The sequence below is a fragment of the Solanum verrucosum genome, unplaced genomic scaffold (genome assembly GCF_900185275.1).
Source record: "Solanum verrucosum unplaced genomic scaffold, falcon-dt-bn FXZP01000275.1, whole genome shotgun sequence".
NCBI lineage: Eukaryota > Viridiplantae > Streptophyta > Magnoliopsida > Solanales > Solanaceae > Solanum > Solanum verrucosum.
The window spans coordinates 399,108-422,154 of NW_026020738.1; the positions used below are offsets into that span (position 1 = coordinate 399,108).

The following is a 23,047-nucleotide window of genomic DNA, read 5'->3' on the forward strand; positions in this document are numbered from 1 at the left end:
CGGTTCGGTTTATGTTATTTCGGTTCGGTTTTTGTTAGTTCGGTTTTTTTGTTATGGGCCTGCATAGTGGGCTTTTTAAAATTTTGTAATTTTTTTGTTTATTTTATTTATATTTATATCTTTTTACTTATTTTACTCTGTTTTTTAAATTATTGTATGATGAAAAGTACTAACTACGAAACTGCCGTTATCAATTATCATTGAAATTTGCCCTTGTTAATAAATTATAAATTTAAATTAAGTACTACTAAAAAAGCCTTGTGAGTAGTTCCACACTTGCTGTTATCATTGTTCTTTTTTTTCTTTCAAAAAGTAACACACAATTACACAAATAAGTAAAGAGTTGTGATACAAATCTCTTTAACATTATTATAAAATACCATAGTTTTACTCAATGAATGTAGGGCAACTCAATTAAACTATCAACCTTTAATTTCCTAAGGAAACATTTAAATCCATTTTTATCCCCCTCAAAAATCGAATCAAAATGAATGAATCCTCAAAATAATACGAAATGATGTGGCAGTTTTAGGCCAAAAAGGCACTCTCAAATTGTAACGACTCGGAAAATGATAGGTTAAGCAAGAGCCTATGACTTTGTGTTGACTTTATAATGAGGTTCTATGAGGGGTTTTTATGTAATTTCATTTTAATTGTGTTACATCCGACAATTTAAAATGAATATGAAGTAGCTTGAAATTGGAAGTAGTCACTTTTGGAAAAAGCTTAGAACCTGGAAATTTGGTTAAGTGTGGGAAATCAGTGAGTTTTTGGCCAACTTTGAGTAGTCATAACTCCTAGCTCAGGATGATCCAGGAGTAGTTCCAGTTATGTTTGGAAAGCCCTTGGAACGATCTTTCCAACGCCACCGAGTTTGCTCGATTCCGAGTTTGTATGAGCGAGTTATGCCCTTTGAAAGTTGGGCAGTGAGCAAGGAGTCCGTTCGGAAATTTAAGGGCATTTTGGTCTTTTCACAAATCTTTTCTTTTGAGGTTATATTATTGTGTTAGGCTGATTGTGGATCATTTTTGTTCCATTTTAAAATAGTAAGAGTTAGGGTCCTTGAGTGAAGAAGAGAAGAAGAGGGGAAGAAGAAGAAGAAGAAGTTGGAGCTAGGATTGAAGATTTTGAGTTCCTTCTTCTTCAATTCTCATGGGTTTTCAACTTAGAGGTATGGGGATTCTTTATCCTTGATTATTCTTCCTTTCAAGGAGCTCAATTCAAATGATTCAAAGTTCTTCCAAAAACACAAAAATCCTAATTTCGATTCTAAGCATGGGTTCTTGCATTAAATGATTTTTTTTTTATGATTTACGTTATTAATGGTGTCTATTGATGGTTTTAAGAAAGAAATTTCCATGAACTCATGTCTTGGCAAGTTTCCTAAAGTTGGCTTATGAAGTGGGTTTATTATTTATGATTGAATGATGATGGAAGTATGCTTGGATTGAGTTGAATAGTTGACTTCTATTATTATCCATGCTTATCTATTGTGAATTGTTAGAGAGTTGAGGAATGGTGATTGTGGCTTGGGAAAAAGGGTAAGTGGACCTAACTTCATTGTTAAGGTAGAATTGATATAGAATTGTTATAGATTGATGTGTGATCCACTTATGGTGGAGGTGTTTACTTATTGAATGTATTGTGTTTATGGCCTTGGAGGCATTATATGAGGAATTGAAGTGTTGACATGATATCATATATGTGAATGGGATGTGAAGGACTTGAATGAGAATCAAATGAAGTAACGGCAATCATGTTGTGAATATAAAGGTGTTCATGTGATCTCAAGGTGATCTTGTTTAAAGTGTTATTGTATTGTGATTGAAAGTGTGTCCTCTATTATTGTTCATATGTGATGATGATGGAATGTGAAGGAACTTTATAATGTGATGTGTGTCTTGACTTGGTAGACTTAGGTGCCTCTTCTTGATACATTAGAAGCTTTGTTGAATATGAATCGATAGGATATGGCATTCTTTTCGGATGTAAGTGACGAAACCTGTTTTTGAGCTGGATAGTGTTTGGTATTTTAGGCATATCTCTTGCTCTAGAACTTAGTTTGCAGAGAATAAATATGATTTGGAAAGCTAACTCGTATACCTACAACTGTTATGTTTATGTAAAATTCTAATTTAACTGTTATGGATACGAAATATGGGTCCTTATGATTATTTATGAACTCTTGAATTATGGAATTACTACTACACATCTTATTATGGTCTATTTTACATATTATCATGAAATGGAATTATTATGTGATGTTTATGGTTTTCATGCTTCCATGATCAAATTATGAAGGTTGATATATATGTATGTTGTTGGTGGGCTGATTTATATGGATTTTGGAATTGGTTGCCTAGTACGGGGGGTAGTAGGCCCGTATAACCATATCGAGGGGTTGGTACCTTGGTTGCCTAGTACGGGGGGTAGTAGGCCCGTATAACCATATCGAGGGGTTGGTACCTTGGTTGCCTAGTACGGGGGGTAGTAGGCCCGTATAACCATATCAAGGGGTTTGTACCTTGGTCCCTAGCTCGGGGGGTGGTAGGCCCGGGTAACCACATTGAGGGGTTTGTACCTCTTTCGCCTCTCCAAGGGGGTGGTAGGCCTTGGAAATACTATATTGATGGTCACTCACCACACATGTACTACGCCCCACTAAATATGATTTATTTTATGTAAGCATCATTATACATATCATCTCATTAATATGCTATCTATCGGGTATGATTATGCACGTTGCCTATAAAGTCCTTATCTAAGGTAATCTTGGGGAACACTTAAGTGTGCTTGAAGAGGATCGTGTGGGCGGTCACTTCTTGTCTCACTCAAGTGTGTCTTAAGGTTATATTAGGTAGAGGTCCTATGGTAATAAAATGACATGTGTCCTTCTAAAGTTAAGCATGGGTTGTATATGGATTTATGTTAAGTATATGTATGGTTGGCTATGGTCTTATATGTTAATGTTGACTTGTATTATGTCTCTTATACTTGTAACGGAAAGGTTTTATCAAAGGACATGAAAGCATACATTTCTTGTAAATGTCCGTTGTGCATATTTTCTTGCATGGTCTCCATACTTAGTACTTAATTGTGCTAACCCCTTTCTTTCGCTTTTTGACTAAAGTGTAGGGATTTGGAGATGGTGATATGTCATGGCTACTTGTTAGGTTTTTAAGAGTTGAAGATGAAGACTTGGTGAGTCCTCATAGATTCGAGGGCAATAACCAACATGTTCCTTTTTTTATGTCTCTCTAGTATTTGCTTAAGTTTTGAGTGGGCTTAGTCCCAATGTTATATTCAGGTATTAGATGGTTTTGAGACATATTGTATAAAGTTTAGAAAGTCTTCCGCTTGCTATTTATTGAAAGTATCTTCGTGTGTGAAGAAAGTTTTTAATTCCTTATGGCTTTGGTGTCTATGCGATGAATGAATGCTAAGAGGCTTGTATTAGACCTCTTCGAGGTCGAGTACGCCGGTTACGACTAGGGGGTGCTCCCGGGTCGTGACACAAATAGGCCAAAAGGCACTAACAAGTAACAAGTAAATAAACTTCACTACACTTCACAAATGCAATAATCAATTGATCATGTCATTACACAACAACACAATAACAATCTAACAAGTAACAATAATGCACCGATGTAGTTTTCATGAGACCACTTTCAGGTTTCAAGTGTCAACAATAACAAACAACAATAATGAGCAACAAACAATGTAGCCTCTTCCATGAGACCACCTTCAAGTTTCAAGTGTCAACAATAACAAACAACAAACAACAAACAATGTAGCCTCTTCCATGAGACCACCTTCAAGTTTCAAGTGCCAACAATAACAAACAACAATAATGAACAACAAACAATGTAGCCTCTTCCATGAGACCACTTTCAAGTTTCAAGTGCCAACAATAACAAATAACAATAATGAGCAACAATGTAGTTTCTTGATTTTCTTCCATGAGACCACTTTGAAGTCTCAAGTGCCAACAAAATTACCAAAACACTAACAAAACTTGGTACTTTACACCTTTCTTCATTGTCTCGACTTTGGACCTTTTAAAATAAAATTAAATGTTAGAATACTACTTTTAAGATTAAAAAAATGATATGATTAAATAAATGACGTATTAAACTCACCATTATTAAATACTTGAGACTTGCAAGCCAATCATAGATCAACAATGGAAGAATTTCTTCCACTATTTGTCATCTCTATAAATAAGGAAATCAAATATGTCATACAACACAATAAGTCTTTTATTTTTTCCAAAAACAAATAAAAAATAAAAAGTCTTACCAAGTTCAATTTTTTCAAGAAACTCCAAACTTTCTTCAACACAAATAGGCTTAGTTTCTTGTCTAAGCCAATCTTGAACACAAATAAGGCATTACACACATTTGGGAGTCAATGAACTTCTAAAGGGATCAAGAATACGATCACCCGTGCTAAATGCACATTCCGATGCCACACTCGACATAGGAATAACCAATACATCTCGAGCCAACTGTGAAAGTATAGAAAATCTAGGAGAATTAACTTTCCACCAAATCAAAATATCAAAATTCTCAGATTCAGGCTCTTGGTCTTCAAGAAGATATCTATCCAACTCAGATTTAACACCTAAACTTCCAGAATCTTCCTTTTGTTTCTTCATGTAAAACTTAGTTCTCAAAGAATTTGTTTTCACATTTTGAGAAAGACCATAAGTAGATGAATCAGAGGAGTCAGATGAAGATGATTGATTTTTAGAACCTTTTGCATACTTACTTACATAGATCACAAACAAATTATTTAAGTAAGCATTTACTTCATTATTCACTATTGTCCCTTTTCTTCCCCAAGTAATTCTTCAAGAGCAAAACTAACATACATAAATTCATTGCGAGGATCCAAAACAGAAGCAATTAAAAGCATTTTGTTCATCTTTTCAGGAGTACCCCAATATTTCTTGAACTTTTCTTTCATCCCCGAAGCCATTTTACTCAAATCAACATCATCACTTGTCATACATACTTTCAAGTATGCATCAAGCTCACATATATCCTCAAAATGAACATTACAAGTAACATACCGTGAACCTGAAACTTTCAATGTGAGCTCATAAAAATTTTCAAGAAACTTTGTGATATTCCTCACATTAGCCCAATCTTCATATTGAATTGAACCTGCAATACTCCCATCTTCACAAACATCAGTAGCAAGAAAAGAATTAAAATTACCATCATAAAGATCAAACCTCTCAAAAGCCTTTTCAAATTTTTCTGCCGTGTCCAACATCAAATAGGTGGAATTCCACCTAGTAGGCACATCTAAAGACAACATTTTATCACATTCTATTTTTTGCATTTCAACACATTTCAAGAAGTTTCTTGTCCTTGTAGAAGATGATCTAACATATTTCACCATTTGTCTCACCCGTTTGATAGAAGGACCAATTTCTTTCAAACCATCTTGCACAATTAAATTAAGTATGTGAGCCATACATCTCACATGGAGATGCTTACCTTTCATCATATTAGTTCCCCACATATCTAATTTTTTGGACAACTCTAAAACTACCACATCATTTGAAGAGGCATTATCAACCGTAACAGTAAAGACATTGTCCAAGTTCCAATCAAGTAAACAATTACTAATACACTCAGCCAAATGCTCACCTTTATGACTAGTGATAGGACAAAAATTCAATATTCTTTTATGAAGCACCCAATCCCTATCAATAAAGTGAGCAGTCAAACACATATAATTGATTCTTTGCACCGAGGTTCATGTGTCTATTGTGAGACAAATTCTTGGTTGTATTTCTCTAAAAGACATTTTCAAATTCATTCTCAATTCACCATAAACTTCATAAGAATCCCTTGTTATGGTTCTACGAGAAGGAATCTGAAACAAAGGTTGAACTTTACTCATAAACTTCTTAAAGCCTTCTTTTTCAACAAAACTAAAAGATAGTTCATCGAAAATTATCATCTCAACTAAAGCTCTCCTACATACCTCTTGCTCAAATTTCCAAGTCTCTATCGAAGAACTGTTACTTTGAATATTTAACAATTTTTGAATGCCAGGTGCAACATGCGGGGGCTTATACACTTTACATCGGTTAGTCAAATGTTGTCTCAGTCCACTTGTTCCATTTCTAGTTGTATTAGCAGCATAATTTTGTTTACAATGTAAACACTTTGCTTTAACTAATAAACTATTTTCAAAAAAAAAATTGAAGTGTTGCCAAACAATAGACCTAGGATCCATTTCTTTTTCTTTTTTTTTGTTTCCTCTGTGCCAATTGAGGCATCATTGCTAGTAGTAGGTGTATTATCCGTAGAATCAGCCATACTTATTCGACTTTGATTAGCCACACCCACATTTGATTGATTTTGTTCAGCCATCTATATAAAAAAAACTATTTCACAATGAATTCACACTTAGAATATTAAGGAGAAAATAAGGAAAAGAAAATGATAATTGGATGCATTTTTTCATTATGGTTTCTTTTTCTTTATTACTTTTGCTCTTTTTTTTTTGTCTAAGATTTGACCCTTTGCTAGAAAATACAATATTACAATTATACAAATGAGCAAATCAAAATAAAAAAAAAAAGTTTAAATATAAAAATTAAAAATATACAAATCTGAAATCTTTATTAGTTTATTTTAATGGATAGATCAAAATCCAAATGCACTAAAATATTCTCAAGTAATTGACTAAATGCAAGTTAAAAACTTAAAATTATTTTTATACATTTATAAGAAAAAAATACCTGAAAACTGATGGTTGTTGCATGTCGGTCGCCGGCTGCTGTTGTGCGTGGTGCTGCGGCTGCCTGAGCCCTGCTGGTCGACTGGGGCTGGTGGCTGGCAGTTGCTACTGCTGTGCGTGCTGCTGGTCGACGGGACTTAGGACTGCTGCTGGTGGTCGACGGAACTGGCGGCTGCTGGTTCTCGCATGCTGGTCGCCGGCTGTTGCTGGTTGTGCGGCTGCTGGCTGCTGCTAAGTGCTAAAGCTTAGAAAATAGAAAGTTAGAATTCAGTAAAGTAAAAAAATTAAAAAGACCAAAAGGTTTAAAGAGTTTTGACCTAATTTAATTAAAATTATAATATTTATTATTTAATATAATATATTTCGGTAAACTGAAATACCGAATAACACAAAAAGTAGATACCGAAAATTGAATCAAAATATCAAAAAATACAAAAACATACACCGAATACCGAACCGAAAACCGAAATACCGAAATCGAAATAGTTCGATTCGATTCGGTATTTCAATTTTTCGGTGTTTTTGCCCAGCCCTATATATTTTTGCAGAATGAGACCATCATGGCCCCCTCCACAAAAGGGAAGAGGACGTAACGCGGCACGAGGCGAAAGAGGTCATATCCTCATTCAACATGGAAATAAGCAACTGATAACCGCTAATATTAGTGGTGGATCATCAAATTCCAGTGGAACCGGTGGTATTGATATTAACCACCCCATGTATAAAGAATTTTTGAATTTTATAAAATCCAAAAAGGAAGGGGAAAATGCTACACCATCTTATTCTGCTATTCTTACAGAGGTATTTAATTTAAATGATAAGAAAGAAATTATACTTCTATTGGAAAACAGTGCCTTACGATGGAAAGATGAACCTTGGCAAATAATGTCCAGGTACCTAGATACGGTAAGTTATACTACTCCGGCATACAAATACAGAATGCATTATGAGATTATACTCTCAGCTACTGGGTCATGTGAATTTCAACATTTTTACCCAGTCAATACGAAGAAAGTTTATAACTTCTCTAAATTCATCATAAAAAAGGTCTTGGCACCAGAGGAATGAGGTTTAAGCCCTCTGAAAGAGAAGGATTATATCCATTCAGAACACAACGTTGCAGTAAAATATAATTATTGGGACTATATTGATGGCTTTAATAAAGCATTATTATATGAAAATGCTAATAGAAAGCATTCATGGTTTATCAAGATATGTTCTAATATATTTGAAAGGAATATTTCTAATTGGTTTTGTAGATGGTGGACATTATATGGTCCCTTGGTTAAAATTTTACCAGAATCTTATAAGAAATTATATTTAGAGTGGGTAGATATCTCCCCAAAGATTATAAATTTACAGGAAAATAATATATTCTTTGAGAGAATGTCACTAATGTATTTTTTCATCGAATTCTCTATTCCATGGATCTTAAAATGCTCAATAGAAGTTAATACTACTTCTGAATTCCCATGTTTGCAAAGAACTTTTTATACAAAGTTCTGGAGTAAATTATTACAAAAAAATCAGGACGGACATATGCATGGACAGAAAATCCTTAATTTAATAAATGTAAAAATAAGTGGTTATTATAATTCTGCCACAAATGATTCACCAGCAATGGATGATTTTAGTCCATTCAAAAAAATTACTAGAAAACTTCAAATGAAGAAGGGATTAATCTCGAAGTCGGAAGCAATAGCGATTTATATGGAGGAAGTGAAAAGGGATTTAATGAAAAATCTTGATGTTGAATTAAAAGATGATACTTCTATGGCATTAGCCAGTCATACCAATGAAGAAAATGAAGAAACTTGTTTAGCAGGTGAAGGACAAAATGTGGATAGTGATGAAGAAATCGACATTGAAGCTATCTTACAAAATTATTAAAAACAAATCGAAGAATCTTCGAGTGTGAGTGCAGTTGGCAAAGGAAAAGAAAAAGTATAGCTATCAGCATACTTGGTGTCATAAAAAGTCAATAATTAAAGCTACTTTGATAAAGGTGTCGGCCACATATAATGAGGCCAAACTACTTTATATAATGGAATAAAAGGCCATATAAATGTGTCGGCCTCTTTATTGTATGAATGGCCATTGTAAAGATGTGGGCCAATTTCTTTTTGTTGTTTTTATCTTAAAGATTCCTTTCACCACTATATAAGGGAAGGACGTGTGTTTAGTTAAAGGTAGGTTTTAGAACCCCCTCACTCTCTATACCTCTCTCTTTGTAATATTTTCTCAGTTTTCAAAGTTTGAATAAAATTTACAATTTGGTTTTGAAGATATCGTCTCAAGGTACTATTCTTTTTATTATTTTGATTTTCTTTATGTTAATCAGCCCCATGATGGGCTCAACTGTCTGTGTTGAACTATAGCATACTAGATTACTATACGATGACATTATGTCTATTATGTAGACAGATTAAATAGTTAGACTAAGGTCAGATATAGTTTAACCAGGCCGGTTTATGAAAGGTCGCCGAAGGAATTCGTTGGATTACTCGTTGGATTACCCACGTGGAGGGCGAACCCGGATAAAAGGGGCTTTCGTACACTGTTGCCAGGTTAAAACTATGTTAGTAAAGGTTCCTAACAGTCTGACTGTGCGATTCGTTGTCATATTGGTATCAGAGCCAGTGTTTCTGATTAAGATTATTTCATTTCCAAATTTCATCCAATTTTTTAATTAAGTATGAAATTCTAATCAACCCTCCATAATATTTGGAGTAGATTGTTTAAATATTTTCCATTCATCGCAAAAAAAATACATACTAAAATTTGGGGTTATTACTTATTACAAATTGAAGCATCCCATTATTTTTATTACTAATATAGTTATACATTGAGTAGAATGAATGATAATTATATTTGCTGATTTAATTTTTTCTAATTTTGGAGCAATTGTGAGGGGTGGGGTGGGGGAGTATTTATAAGCTATTTTGCTAAATAGAAATTGTTTTTGTATATAAGAATTGTTTTTGAACAATAAACACAATTATTAAAGTAAATAAACAAGATTGTACAAAAATAAAAAAAAGCAAAAAAACAAAAATGAAGCAGCAGGGTCGCAAAACCTTAAAAACACATTCGAGAAAACTCTTAATTCTCAGCGCTGTCTTTCTGCCCCTCTCTTCCGGCGAAACTCTCCGGCGTTCGAATCAGCAACAATGGCGACCGTCATGCAGAAAATCAAAGATATCGAAGATGAGGTACCAAAAATACACTCGATTTATTACTTTTTGTTTCATTGAAATACCAAAAAACCAAAAAAAGGGGGAAAAATTCCTATTCAATTACTCAGATGTTTGGATGTTAGTCTAGAATGAAATTATCTTAGCAATTCTGTCAATCACTGTAGTAGTTTCTTGCTTACCGATACTTATTTCAGTCTTCAAAAAATTAACCTTTTTTTAAAATTATTTTATAGCTATAGAGCTTTATGAAATTTTAAAAAAGATTGATTTTTTGTGAATCCTTCTATATGTAAACTCTGCTGAAGAATGAATGCTTAGTTGAAGTTTTCCGAAGTAGAGTGTCTAAGCTTGTTGTATCTGTCTGAATAACTTAAATCTTATGAAAAATAAGTTGACATGAAATTTAATTGATTGTCCCAACGTTATTACTTGATTGTGAATAGGGAGATGGGAAGGGCAGAATGAGAAAATTGAACGGGAGACAGGTGTATACTTTTCTGTGATGGAATTTCAGAAATAAAGGAAAATGATAGGGGAAATATCTCAGTTTGATTTCCTAATTTGATAATTATTGATACTAATAGCAAGGTTTGATTAAACTTATACGATTTAGTGTGAGTTTTTCGTCTCATTTAGTTCCAGTTTCGAGATGATTTTTCAAGTTGGTAGTTTATTATGTTGCGTAAAGCATAATGGATGACTTCAAATGATAGATAATCGAGTTTCAGGTGTGTGAAATCCGATAAGTTTGAAACCTTAGAAATAGGTTGGAGACCTTTTATGTCCACCTGTAGATGGAGCTAGCCTAACATATCTTGTGGCTCTAAATCCATTTGTCCACACTCTGATATCCTTCCTAACTAACCTGAAAACAATTTCAGCTGTTGTAATTGGGTTTCTTGACCAAATTAGCTTTGCTTATTTTTTCATTATTATCAATAATTAAAACTTTGACCATGCTGTGTACACTTGATAGTTTCAATGTTAATGTATCTAAAGTCAAAGAAGAAAAAATCGTATAAATAGTTCAATTCAATTCTGCTTCTATGAATCTATGTATTTGAATCATGTATATTAGAGCCTATTCTTTAAATTTCTTTGTTCAATTTGTATTCACTCAATTATGCCTCTGGCAGGCAATGCCCCCAGGGATTTGGTCTAGTGGTAGGAGTGTAGCATGTTATCTGTGAGTTAGGCACATGTCACAAGTATAAACTCTGCCACAGAATAAAGTCTGGTATATTTGTCGAGAAGAGTAAAAGGGGGATGGGGGTGTTATCTACAAAGTTCTGAACCTTGCATCAGTGGCCTTCGGGGATTTCTCGGTTATAAAATAATATGCCTCTAGTAGTATGACACCCTTTATTTCCATCATTGAATAGGTATTACTGTTGAGTAGAAAATGTGAATTTTTCTCTTTGATTGCAGATGGCTAAGACCCAAAAGAACAAAGCGACGGCTCATCATCTCGGTTTGTTAAAGGTAGCACATTCACAACCATTTTCTTGGTTAGTTTATGAGGTTACACAAAATTTATTTTGCCAGGTCATTGATATGCAATTGGGTTGCTTATGTTTTACAATCGTATATTGTAGACAATATCACTCTAAATTTATATCTGGTCCTTGGAGGTTGCTTTTTTTTTTTTTAATCACAGTCAGCTTTATAATCAAGAATCTTAACCATTGACAGTTGATTTTTTTTTATCACAATCAGGTTTATAATCAAGACTCTTTAAGTCTTAACCATACACAAGACATAACCAACAACTGGCAAACCCTTTGTGACCAAACTTAAATTTATTCTTTTGCTTATCATGCTTTCTAGTACAATGTTCATACTATATCGGTGATGCTAGTGAATGCCTTTCTGCTGTCCAAATGTAATGACAAGTTGAAATATAATGTGCCTAAATATGCACCCCCCCCCCCCCCCCCAAAGAAAAAGGCACTGCACCTATGAATTCTGCCAATGCTTTGAGTTGTTTTCTCTTGTTTAGATATTGGTTAATCTGAGAAATATCTGTTTTATATACTTATCAGAAAAAACAAAAACTCTCTGTTATAAGTGATTTTGACTTCTTTAAAACATTTAAGGAGATATTTAGGTAAAACGTGAAGATTAATGCTAGTTTAGATCTTAAATTCTTGAATTATTTTCAGCATACTTCATACCTCTGTCATTTACTACAATGCGAGATGCTTTGAGGGGTCCTCAGAAACTATCCTAATCTTGAAGGCTAGAGTTCAAACCTTTTTCCTTGGTGTAAAAACTGAAATGCAAATAATATTTATCTGTTTTGAATTTCCTTGGCTTCTTTAGTTTTGTATAGAAACCATACTTTTGGTTAATTGTTGCTTCTGGATATTATTAATAATATAACCATTATTTCATAAAACGAAAACGCTTCTGTTATTCTTTTCCATCTATTAGAAAACTTTCCATTTACTATTTTCATTGAATTATGTTTTAATACGTTAGTCTTTTTGCTCTTATTGCTTGAATAGTTCATTTCATTTCCATATGCCGCGACATTTTCCAGTTAGAGCTACTTGAATTAGCATAGAATAATAGTGTTAGATATAACTGAGGTTGTATTTTGACATTTTTAACACTTCTTAAACTCCAAAACTTGATTTTCTTATGAACTCCATTTTGTATAGTATCTGAATTTCTGTCTTTAGTTTTTTGTTAGTCATGGTCTCGAAACTTTTAACATGTAAAAACTAACTAGGTAAATTTAGATTCTATGGTTATTTTACTGCACAATTAGTTTTTCATACTACAAAGTAATAGTCTTGTATCGTTGTCCAAAAAAAAAATACTAGTCTTGTGATGCAATGCATGGTTAGGCAAAACTGGTAAAACTTTGAAAGGAGCTGTAATAGCTTCTCAAGTTAGCATAGGATAATTCTGTTATGTATAATTCATGGTGTGGTTTCACATCATTATAACACATTTCTAACTCCAAACCCCGATGTTTTTAACTCTTTTCCAGAACTCTAGTTGGTATAGTTTCAGAATTTCTGCATTTATTTTTTGTTAGTCATAGATGCAGTGACATGGGATAAAACGAGTATATAGTTTCTCACACTCATTCATCTCTGGTTTTGTATCTAGTTTTCCACGCTCATTCTTCTCTGAAATCTTTACATGTATAAAATTAATTAGGTAAATCTACTATAGATTTCACTTGCTATGGTTATTTTATGTACAGTTAGTTTTTCATAGTACAAACTAATCGTCTTGTGATGCAATGCATGGTTAGGCAAAACTGGCAAAACTTCGAAGGGAACTTCTTACACCTACGTCAAAAGGTGGTGGTGGAGCTGGAGAAGGTTTTGATGTTACAAAAAGTGGTGATGCAAGAGTTGGTTTAGTGGGTTTTCCTTCAGTTGGAAAATCGACACTCTTGAACAAACTGACAGGAACTTTTTCTGAGGTGTGTAACCGTCCAGTGATATTTATGTTAGTTAGCTAATACTTTGATTATCTTAGTGGTATTTTATTTTGAATTAGTGCAGATGTACCATAAGAGGTAAAGTTTTATCACTTCTGTAATTACTATGAAAAAGGGGTCTTGCATTAGCTTTTCAGAAGTTAGAATTTTAAGTATCAAATAGCATATGGTAAAGTTTTCAGCTGAAGGTCAGCTTTTCTTAAGAATAATTTGAAGGAAATGATGACAACCCTTTTGTAGTAGAGGAAGTACCATGAAGGAAAACCCACCCTGGATATATTTCAGAGGCATCATGCATCAGATGCAGTTTTTTATGAGAAGCATGTGTAAAGTATATTTAAATGATATTCGAAGTAAAATTTGGCTGGATTCTATCGAGATAGGGTTGTTCAAGTGAAAGAGACCGCCACCTCCAACCATGAGGCTGAGTGTCCAACTTCCCAAGGGGAAAAAAGCTGGACAAAGCCACTGTTGGCCCCGGACCCTTGTTTGGGGATGGCGGCGGTCAGTGGGTGTTACCATATTAAAAAAAGCTTTGGTTTTATGAACTCTGTAGATCTGTTGAATGTGCCCTTTTAGAGTTATATTTTGTGCCAGCCCCCTTTTAGCGGAAATGAGTTTGATCTCCCTGGCTCTTATGCTGTGTAAGAGGATAAGTATTGCCAGGTACAATTTCAAATGCTTGTGGATTGGAAGTTCATATGCTTTTGGAAAGAAGACAGATTTCCTATGGTCTATGAGTAATGAACTTTACATTGATCAGAAAGCAGTACAATAATGCAAAATGAAGTTTGTCTTTCAGATGAGGAGTTGTACTCTTCACAAATGGTTAACCTGACTGCAGAATGAAAGTAAGAGCAAAAAAAAAGAGGAGAAAATATATAATTCTTCTGGGAAATGCAGTTTTTTAATGTACATGAAATTTAGTCTGTGACCTTAACTGAAAAATTTAATGATGAATGTATTAGGGAGAATGGAAAATCATCTAGAATAGAAGAAGCATGAGGGAAACAAGTTAACACTTTAGCTCAACAGATGTACGAAGAGGCTTTCTTGCATTCTTCTTTCTTTTTAGCGTTTGCGGGTGACAACATTCAACAGAAAAGAATTGGTTTAAAGTCGTTCTCGGTAGGTTAATCTGTTATGGATGATGGATACATTTCCTACCAGCAAAAAGATGATCGCCTGATCTGAATCTTCTTTACAGTTCACCGCAGTAATATTGCCATGACTAGAGTCTGAAAATAGATGGATCTATGCAGGAAACATAGAATTTTGTTTGAATATAATGTTGGGCGAGTCTACACAAGGAAGTTACTTTTAATGTCAAATTCTGTTTCTATAGTTGTTTAGTGACTTTTGGTAGCTAATTAGTTTATTCGTTTTGAGCTTCTTAAGATAATGATCAGGGAACAGGGAAGTTGAAGTGACAGTGTTAGTTATGTAACAAACTCCTAATCGGGGTACCTAACTTGGTCAATTTGAATGCATGTGCTATTAGCTATAAATCTACTTGAAATATAGTAGAACAAGTTGCTCAAGTTTGTATTTCTGGAAACTTAACTTTGTTGTTATATAATGTTTTTCCTTATCTATTATTTTCTGAATTTATTTCTTTTTTCCCTCTTTTATGGATGGGAGCGGACTAGAGTTTTACTTTCACTATACTGTTTATTTTGGAAGTTAGATCTAATTTCTTATCACAAGGTTTAGTTGGTGATCTGCCAATCAGAGACATATTAACTTCATTTTGATTCTTGTAAGTCAAAAAACACATAAATCAGTAACTTCTCGGAGTTTTTTTTTCTACTGTAACTTTTGGGGACCATTAAAAGAACTTTAAAAGTAGTGGCAAGAAAAGGTATGGGTAGTTATTAATCCTGAATCTGGTCCGTATTTTAAAACCGAAATAAAATCTTTTCTAAGTAAGAATGACCTATGATTATTTGTCATGTGTGCTACTACAATCTGTTCTCCAAGAAAATATAATCTATTTTGTTAGATTTTGCTTGACTCTTCTAGGAACAATATGATGAAACTTCATGCTGCAGTAAGTTTTCCCTACGTTTTTCCCCTAACAGCCCCTCTTCTGTGGTTGACAGGTTGCTTCATACGAATTTACCACCTTAACTTGCATTCCTGGTGTCATCATGTATCGAGGAGCTAAAATTCAGGTATCCGACACCTTTATGATTTTCTTAATACCTGGCACATAAGGACTCTTCAGATAAAGTTTGCTACCTGTGCAAATAAAACTGTCAACTTGAAAAAGTACTGCTCTTTTGAGGAGTATATGAAGTGATTTCTTTGGATATGAATACTAATTTCATCCACTTGTTTCCAGAAATATTTGAAAACAGATTCTTGTAATAGTTAAAGAAAATCTGAAAACAGTTTAAACTGCTTAATCTGCAATGAGATTTTCTTCCTTGAAATGCAGTAGTAGATTAATTAGCCACTCTTAATCTCTTAGCTTCAATTATATAATCCAGATAATCAGAGGAGAGTGAACTCTGAAAGGCAGTCACCTAACTTGTTGGTCCCTTGAAGTGTACTTTTTCTCAGTTCCAAGGGAAAGTATGTTCAATAATGTTTATGTTGATATCAACATGTAAGACGTGGCTTCACTAATCAAAATTTAGAAATAGAAAAAATGTTGCGGTTTCATCTGTATATTGTTTTTTCTTATATATCAGTAATGTTGTGACTGTTTCCTTTTATAAGCTAAAAACACCTAGTGCTATTCTCTGCTAGGGTGAGTGTTATAAATTTGTCTAGAAGAACCTGCACTTCTTGCAACTTTATTCGTGGCATCCCATATTACAAGAGCTTTCCCCCATTAATATTCTTTTATTGGTCTTTTGTTCACTGACTAATTTTGCAGAGATTATAATGCAAGCATTTTCTCTCGGTGATAATAATGTAGGGATTAATTACTTTTAAGGGATTTCTTGTTTTTATTAATTCATGTCCATGTACGTTTTTTTATTTAACATTTATCTTGCATAAAATAATAGATAAGTTCTCACATAACTTATGCATGTGTTAACAATGCGGAGTTTAATAACACCAACCAAATGCTGTATTGAGTTATATGACATTTATTTTGTTCTTGTACAACCAAGATATAACTTAAGCATAATCTTATGTTGAGATTTTCTTATTAGTGAGGTAAACCAAATGAGCCCTTAGTTATAGCATTATTGGAGCCAAGTGCACTAAGCTGGCCTGGATGTTGAAGCTCTTGCCTCGAGAAGGAAAATGGTCAAAGACAAGGGGACGTGGAATGAATTACATTAAATGCTTTTCAGTGCAAAAGACCAGTGTATATGGAAAATTTTGGGTTTTGGGCTGTCAAGGGATTAATAAGTCGTGATGTGTTATGTGTTATTCCATCTTCTAATAAATTTGCTTTCTCTTTAAAATGCCGGGCATAAATGTACCTATTCATCTTCTCGAGACGAACTGGTCAATTTCCCTATAATTAACCTAGCGTTAATCCATTTTTCATTTTTCCTCTTAGCTTTTCTTTAAAATTTATAAGAGAGATCTCCCTGCCTGGTGGCAAATGCAGGCAGTAAAAATAAGCACTAATCCTCAAACAAGATATCAGTAATTGAGAGGATGTAAATAACTAAAGTTGCATATGCCAGGCGGTGAAGTAGTACTAAGCTTTCCTAATTCATAGAACTCTTTTATCTACTTTCTATTATTGTAAATAAGTAGGATACATGATGAACAGTGGGGAAGACTAATTAGCTTTTACACTTGGTATCTTTGTTTATTCTTTTTTCTTTGATGTGTGTTGTTGACATCCGAACAGATTATTCATCTCACAAGCATCATAATGTTAATTCTTGTGTTTTGCTTAATATAAAACTCTCTTGCTCATCCCTTTTGCCAATATGCTTGGCAGTTGTTGGACCTCCCAGGAATTATTGAGGGTGCCAAGGATGGAAAAGGTAGAGGAAGGCAGGTAAAGTATTGCGTTTGCAACTTCGCTATCTCGTGATTTCTTTAGCACCACATATTTTATAATAAGAAAAGGTAGATTTAATTCATAAGGAATCTGTATACAAGACTATGAGTAGATACATTTGAAACCTAAGAAAATGGTACCTAAAATGAATTGCTCTCCGGTCATGATGAGCGTCAGTCAAGAGGTTACCAGAAAGTATCTTTGTATCTTCTCCACATTGAGTATGCCCTCTGCTTTCCTTTTTATTTGTTGTGCCAAAATGAGTATGAAATTTTATTTTTTACTTATTTAGAAACTATTTAAACTGTACATTCCTAAGTTTCCATTGACATGAGTTGTTGTACACCCAATTGAATATAAATTATAAAAACAAACATCAAAGAGTAATTTGGTAACTAATGCATATTAAACTTATTTATCAAGAGTCTTTCTTTCTTAAAATTCTTGTCCTATCAGAGAGTTCCAAATAATTGGAGTAGAGCACTGATAAAAAAATTTGGAATGGAGTATATGGAACCACTAAAGGTCACCTCTTAAAGCAAATACACCACACTGATGATAAAGCCACAGTCACATCCAGCTTTACATCTGTCATTTTCCCTTTCTAACTGTACTTTTAATGAATAGCTATGCTATATGCTACAGATCAGTCAATGGTATATTAGGGTAAAAAAGGACCCAAACACTTCAGCTATATTGAAGATGTGAAAATTATTGTAAAATTACAGAAAGAAAGGAGAAGGTTTTGGTGTTACATACTTACTAGAGACACCATATCTTGGCCAACAAAGTCCCATTCCCTCAAATCCCTCTGTTCCTCTTTACTCTTGTAAGTAGGTCTAAATGAAATGGTGTGAGATCATGACTATTGCTGTATGACATAAAACCTAGAGTCTCCACCTTCATCTCATGTCTTATTAAGAACTAGTTGGTGAGCTTAATATGGTTTACCTTGTGATTGATGACAAATACAGGTTATCAGTACTGCCAGGACATGCAATTGTATACTTATTGTCCTCGATGCAATAAAGCCAATCACTCACAAACGTCTCATAGAGAAAGAGCTCGAGGGATTTGGCATTAGGTAATAGACTGTTATGTTTGTGTTTGCCTTGTGTAGTCTGCTTTCCACCTCAATCCATTCACGATTCTTGGTGCTCTTCCCTTTATTAGGTTGAACAAGGAACCACCTAATATGACATTCAGGAAGAAAGAGAAGGGTGGTATTAATTTGACATCAACAGTGACCAATACCCATTTGGACCTCGACACTGTGAAGGCCATTTGCAGCGAATACAGAATACATAATGCTGATGTTCATCTTAGGTATGATGCAACTGCTGATGACCTTATTGATGTCATTGAAGGCAGTAGAGTATACACACCTTGCATCTATGTTGTGAACAAAATTGATCAAATCACAATGGAAGAGCTGGAGATTCTGGATAAACTTCCGCACTATTGTCCAATCAGGTAGGCATCCATCTTTTACAGAAGCTTCATGGCTAACAACATAACGAGACCTATGATAAATTTGAATGATTTATTACTTCCTAATAGAAATGTGCACTTTAATATTTTTCGATGAACTCTCAGAAATATGCACTTCTTTAATAAAACTTAGAGATTCTTGAAGATGAACATACATCAGTGATCAGACTCCGTTATATTGGTAAAATCCTGATTAGTGCTGCGTATGCCACTTTATTCCCTCCATTAGCATTTGAGCTGCACATGATTTTTTCCATTTTAGTTGATCCTATTTCAAGTCAATTTTTTTCTTTTCAAATTTCCAGTATGGTCGGACTTAGATTTCATTTGGTTGGCAAACATCATGTTGCAATTACAAGTATCCAATAAGAGAACGCATTATTGGAGTGATGTGTGTAGTTGAACCAGTTGTTCTACTAAACATCGGTTCAAACTGCTACATACTGTAAAGAGGCTAGGTATTTAGCTGCTAGATCTTTTCAGGAGATTGGATTGGTACCATCCACATGACATAGGCTTGGCCATTGAACCTCATGAATTCAGGGTTAAGGATTGCTTACAAAAGTTATGAATTGATATGAGTGCTCTATACATTTCCTGCTTGTGTTTCACAACCATCTCTCTTTTTATATTTACATTTCTGTGAGGCTGAACCTTTTCTCATCACGTCTGTTGTAATTCAGAAGAATTAATTTCATTATATTTCTAGATTTACAACATATCTAGATTCTTTGAACTTTAGTAAGAGAATAATAGATGATTCTATTTGGTATTTTTCTAGTAGAAGTTACTTGATTACATTGGGTATGTTGTTGTTGTAGTAGTAGAAGATTACTTTGATAGTAAAGAACAACTACTTTCCATATTGTATATATAACTAAGACATTCATAAATGAAGCTGTTATTATATATTGTTACAAGTTACACTCAATTCAAAATAAGTTCTCCGACTTTTTACACGAGATTGAAGCTTCTACAGCCTTAGTAGAGATCTAATCTGCTTCACTTACTGTCAAGTGACATAATGTTGCTTTTCTAACCATGACTGTTCCAACACCATTGCTTCTTTCTGGCTCAAAGACACGGAAATTTATGATTCTACTCAAATTGTTTTGTTTAGAATGTGGTACCTACTGGAATCATTTTAGTTTTTCTCTTTTCCCTTAAGACTATACCAATATTATTGTAAAATGCTTTTTGTATGATTTCCAGTGCTCATTTGGAATGGAATCTTGATGGTCTGCTGGAGAAGATTTGGGAATATCTTAGTCTAACCCGCATATACACAAAGCCGAAGGGAATGAATCCAGACTATGAGGATCCAGTTATTTTATCATCAAAGAGGAGGACAGTGGAGGACTTCTGCGAAAGAATCCACAAGGATATGGTTAAACAATTCAAATAGTATGTTTTTTCCTCTCAAAACTCTCCTACAGTTTTCACATAATGGTATAAAAGTACCTTTTATATGTGTTGTCAAGAGGATGGGCTTAAGTATGGCAACTTTCTTTACAAAGAAAGGGAAAGAGACTCCTAAGCGAGACATGGTGAGGGGCTCGTGTAACTGTGTCAAGGGACAATTCTGCATAAATTTGAGGAAAAAGTGTGTGATCTTTCATTTGTGAACCTCCACCTTGAACGATAAGGACCTTCTCTCCCATGGCCCAAAAATGGCAATGAAATGGAGAACGAATTGTGACGGGGGATGGGGATGGGTGCTTGAAATTTCATATAGTTACTGAAACTCCCCAGGAACAGGATATTGCAAACTCTTGACACCTTGGCTAACCTTCCTTAAAAAATTGAACTCGAATTACTGCTAAAATGTATTGTTACCATTCTTTCTTTTTTTTAAAAAAAAAAAGGAACTGCTGAAATGCTTCTTGAGCTAGGAACTGGATATTGCTAACCAGATAGATGCTTATTGATCTTGTGGGCTGTAATTCTCATTTCCATTCCCCTTCTTCTGTTTTTGGTTTTCTTTAATGATGAGAAACAGGACTACATCTTTTTAATATTAGTGAAGCATAATTAATATTTCCTTGAAGCAATTTCATATATAGCAATAATTGGATGAAGGTTAAGAGTGTTTGGATTGGCTTATTTTAAGCGAAAATAGCTTTTAAGCACTTTTGGAGTGTTTGGGTAATTAAAAAAGTGCTTATAAGCACTTGGTTTTAAGCTAAAATATTAATAAAAATAAGCCAAAAGTCATAAGTTACAATTTCTAACTTATGGCTTTTGGCTTATAAGTCAAAAACCAAAAGCCAATCCAAACAGGATCTATAAATCAGAAAGATTTACAATCACGAGTTCTAAAATAGGTTGTGTGCGCTCTCCTGATCCATTTGGTTGAAGCTTCTTTTATCATCAGTGCCTGCACCTGGGCTGGGGAATCAGCATTTGAGCTTTAGTGTTATACTAATTTGCATGCTTAATGTGCTTCATCTTTGAGGACCTTTTTCCATTGGTTTCACATCATTGATTTAATAAAGTGTCATAGAATGTGAGCTTTTAGGTTTAGTATTGTTTGGTTGCCATTATTTGCCTCCTTTAACAAACATTTGGCTTGGTTTCTGCAGTGCCCTGGTTTGGGGTTCAAGTGCAAAACACAAGCCTCAGAGGGTGGGCAAGGTAAATTCTTCTGAACTGCTTGGATTATACATTCTACCCAATGGTTTCCTTGTCCCTTAGTTTTGTGCAATTAGGATGCCGGTCTTTACTCCTGCTCTGTACCAGGAACATGAACTAGAAGATGAAGACGTCGTCCAAATCATCAAGAAGGTGTAATTGCAGAAACTGTATCTTGATTGCTGCAGTTGATGCATATCTATAACACTAAAGCTTTCCATCACATGTTGAGGTTTGTCCTAGCTTGCAAAGCTTGGTTTTGTTGTTCTTTTTCCGGTAGGTAGATCTAGTTTGAACAAAGTACAGCTTGATGTGTATGTTGTCACTGTCAAGCTATATCGAGTATCTGCACGCATGCTGGCTAAATTATCTTATGTATCATTTTAAAAAATTCCATGAGAACTTTGTGTTTTTTTGAAAATTTTGAGAGTTGAATCTTTCTTCAAAATCTGCATTACATAAATGAGGACTTTCCATGCGTTTTTTTATTTGGTGCAACCTGGATTAGTTTTTCTTCAAATTTCAGAATATGCTGGTAAGTAAATAAGTACAAGATTGAAATGCACCAACTCGTTGTGACTATCAAACCTGCCTAGTACATGACCCTTTTTCTTTATGACCATGGTGTACGGGTCAACTTTTGAGCACCTTGACTAATTCCACGAGGCCTGCCACCACCCACCAGCAGCAACAGGTACTAGGTAACGTTGTCTACCAAGCCTAGGATTGGCGGAAAAAATCACTTGGGGCTCGTTTAGTAGAGTGTATTAGTAAAAATAATGCATGCATTAGCTCTGTGTATTATTAGTTCCTTGTTTGGTACACTTTAATGTTATGTATAGTTATACACTCTATTGTGTATTGTGGAGTATATTATTAATACCATGGATTTTTTAGGTATTAGTAATGTATAGGGATTTAATACATGCATTTGGTATGGTTAAAGATCCAATTACCCCTTAAAAGTAGGGGTGTGTATCGGTTCGGTTCGGTTATAAGTATTATTGGTTCGGTTTATTGGTTTTCGGTTTTTAAATATGCTAAACCAATAACCAAACCAATAAGATATTTGATATCGGTTTTAGGTCTTTAACGGTTCGGTTTTCGGTTTAACCAATAAGAAAATGCTTTCAAAACAAATATATGACTTATCCAATAATTTGATGCGATACACATACATCGAAATAATCATTCCAAACAGGACAACAAGGACCAACTTGTTGTATTTTGGTCATCCCAACAAAGACTTGGTTAATTTTCGATCACCATAATATAAAACGAGGTCCCCTTTATGCAATAAAGAGAATCAAATAAAACCAAATCATAGGCAAAAGTCAAAACAATAGCAAATGAGGTCATGCTTATGGTAACTAAATGAAGTTCTTACGTTATTTAAAAAAAAACACACACAATTTGAATTCCTGACGTTAATCAAATTGCAGATATTTACAATCGTGCAAAAGCTAATATTAGTCAATTATAAACTAACTAAAGTAAATAAGTAATACTAAAAAGTAAAACCTAAAG

At 34.2% G+C, this 23,047-nt stretch overlaps 3 protein-coding genes across 4 annotated transcripts in view; 2 read left to right on the plus strand and 1 right to left on the minus strand.

Moving 5' to 3' along the window:
- Window positions 1-23,047, plus strand: part of LOC125812623 (acetyl-CoA acetyltransferase, cytosolic 1-like) — a 220,974-nt gene that overhangs the window by 158,198 nt on the left and 39,729 nt on the right. The window lies entirely within an intron of this gene.
- LOC125812638 (uncharacterized) overlaps window positions 1-23,047 on the minus strand; it is a 119,755-nt gene that overhangs the window by 91,150 nt on the left and 5,558 nt on the right. The window lies entirely within an intron of this gene.
- Window positions 9,840-21,968, plus strand: LOC125812625 (developmentally-regulated G-protein 3). The gene is made up of 10 exons (XM_049492114.1): window positions 9,840-9,974; window positions 11,388-11,441; window positions 13,228-13,401; window positions 15,522-15,593; window positions 17,336-17,395; window positions 18,373-18,482; window positions 18,572-18,871; window positions 20,102-20,293; window positions 21,472-21,523; window positions 21,629-21,968. Exons 1-10 carry the CDS (start codon window positions 9,933-9,935, stop codon window positions 21,677-21,679), a joined length of 1,107 nt encoding a protein of 368 aa, XP_049348071.1. The 5' UTR covers window positions 9,840-9,932; the 3' UTR covers window positions 21,680-21,968.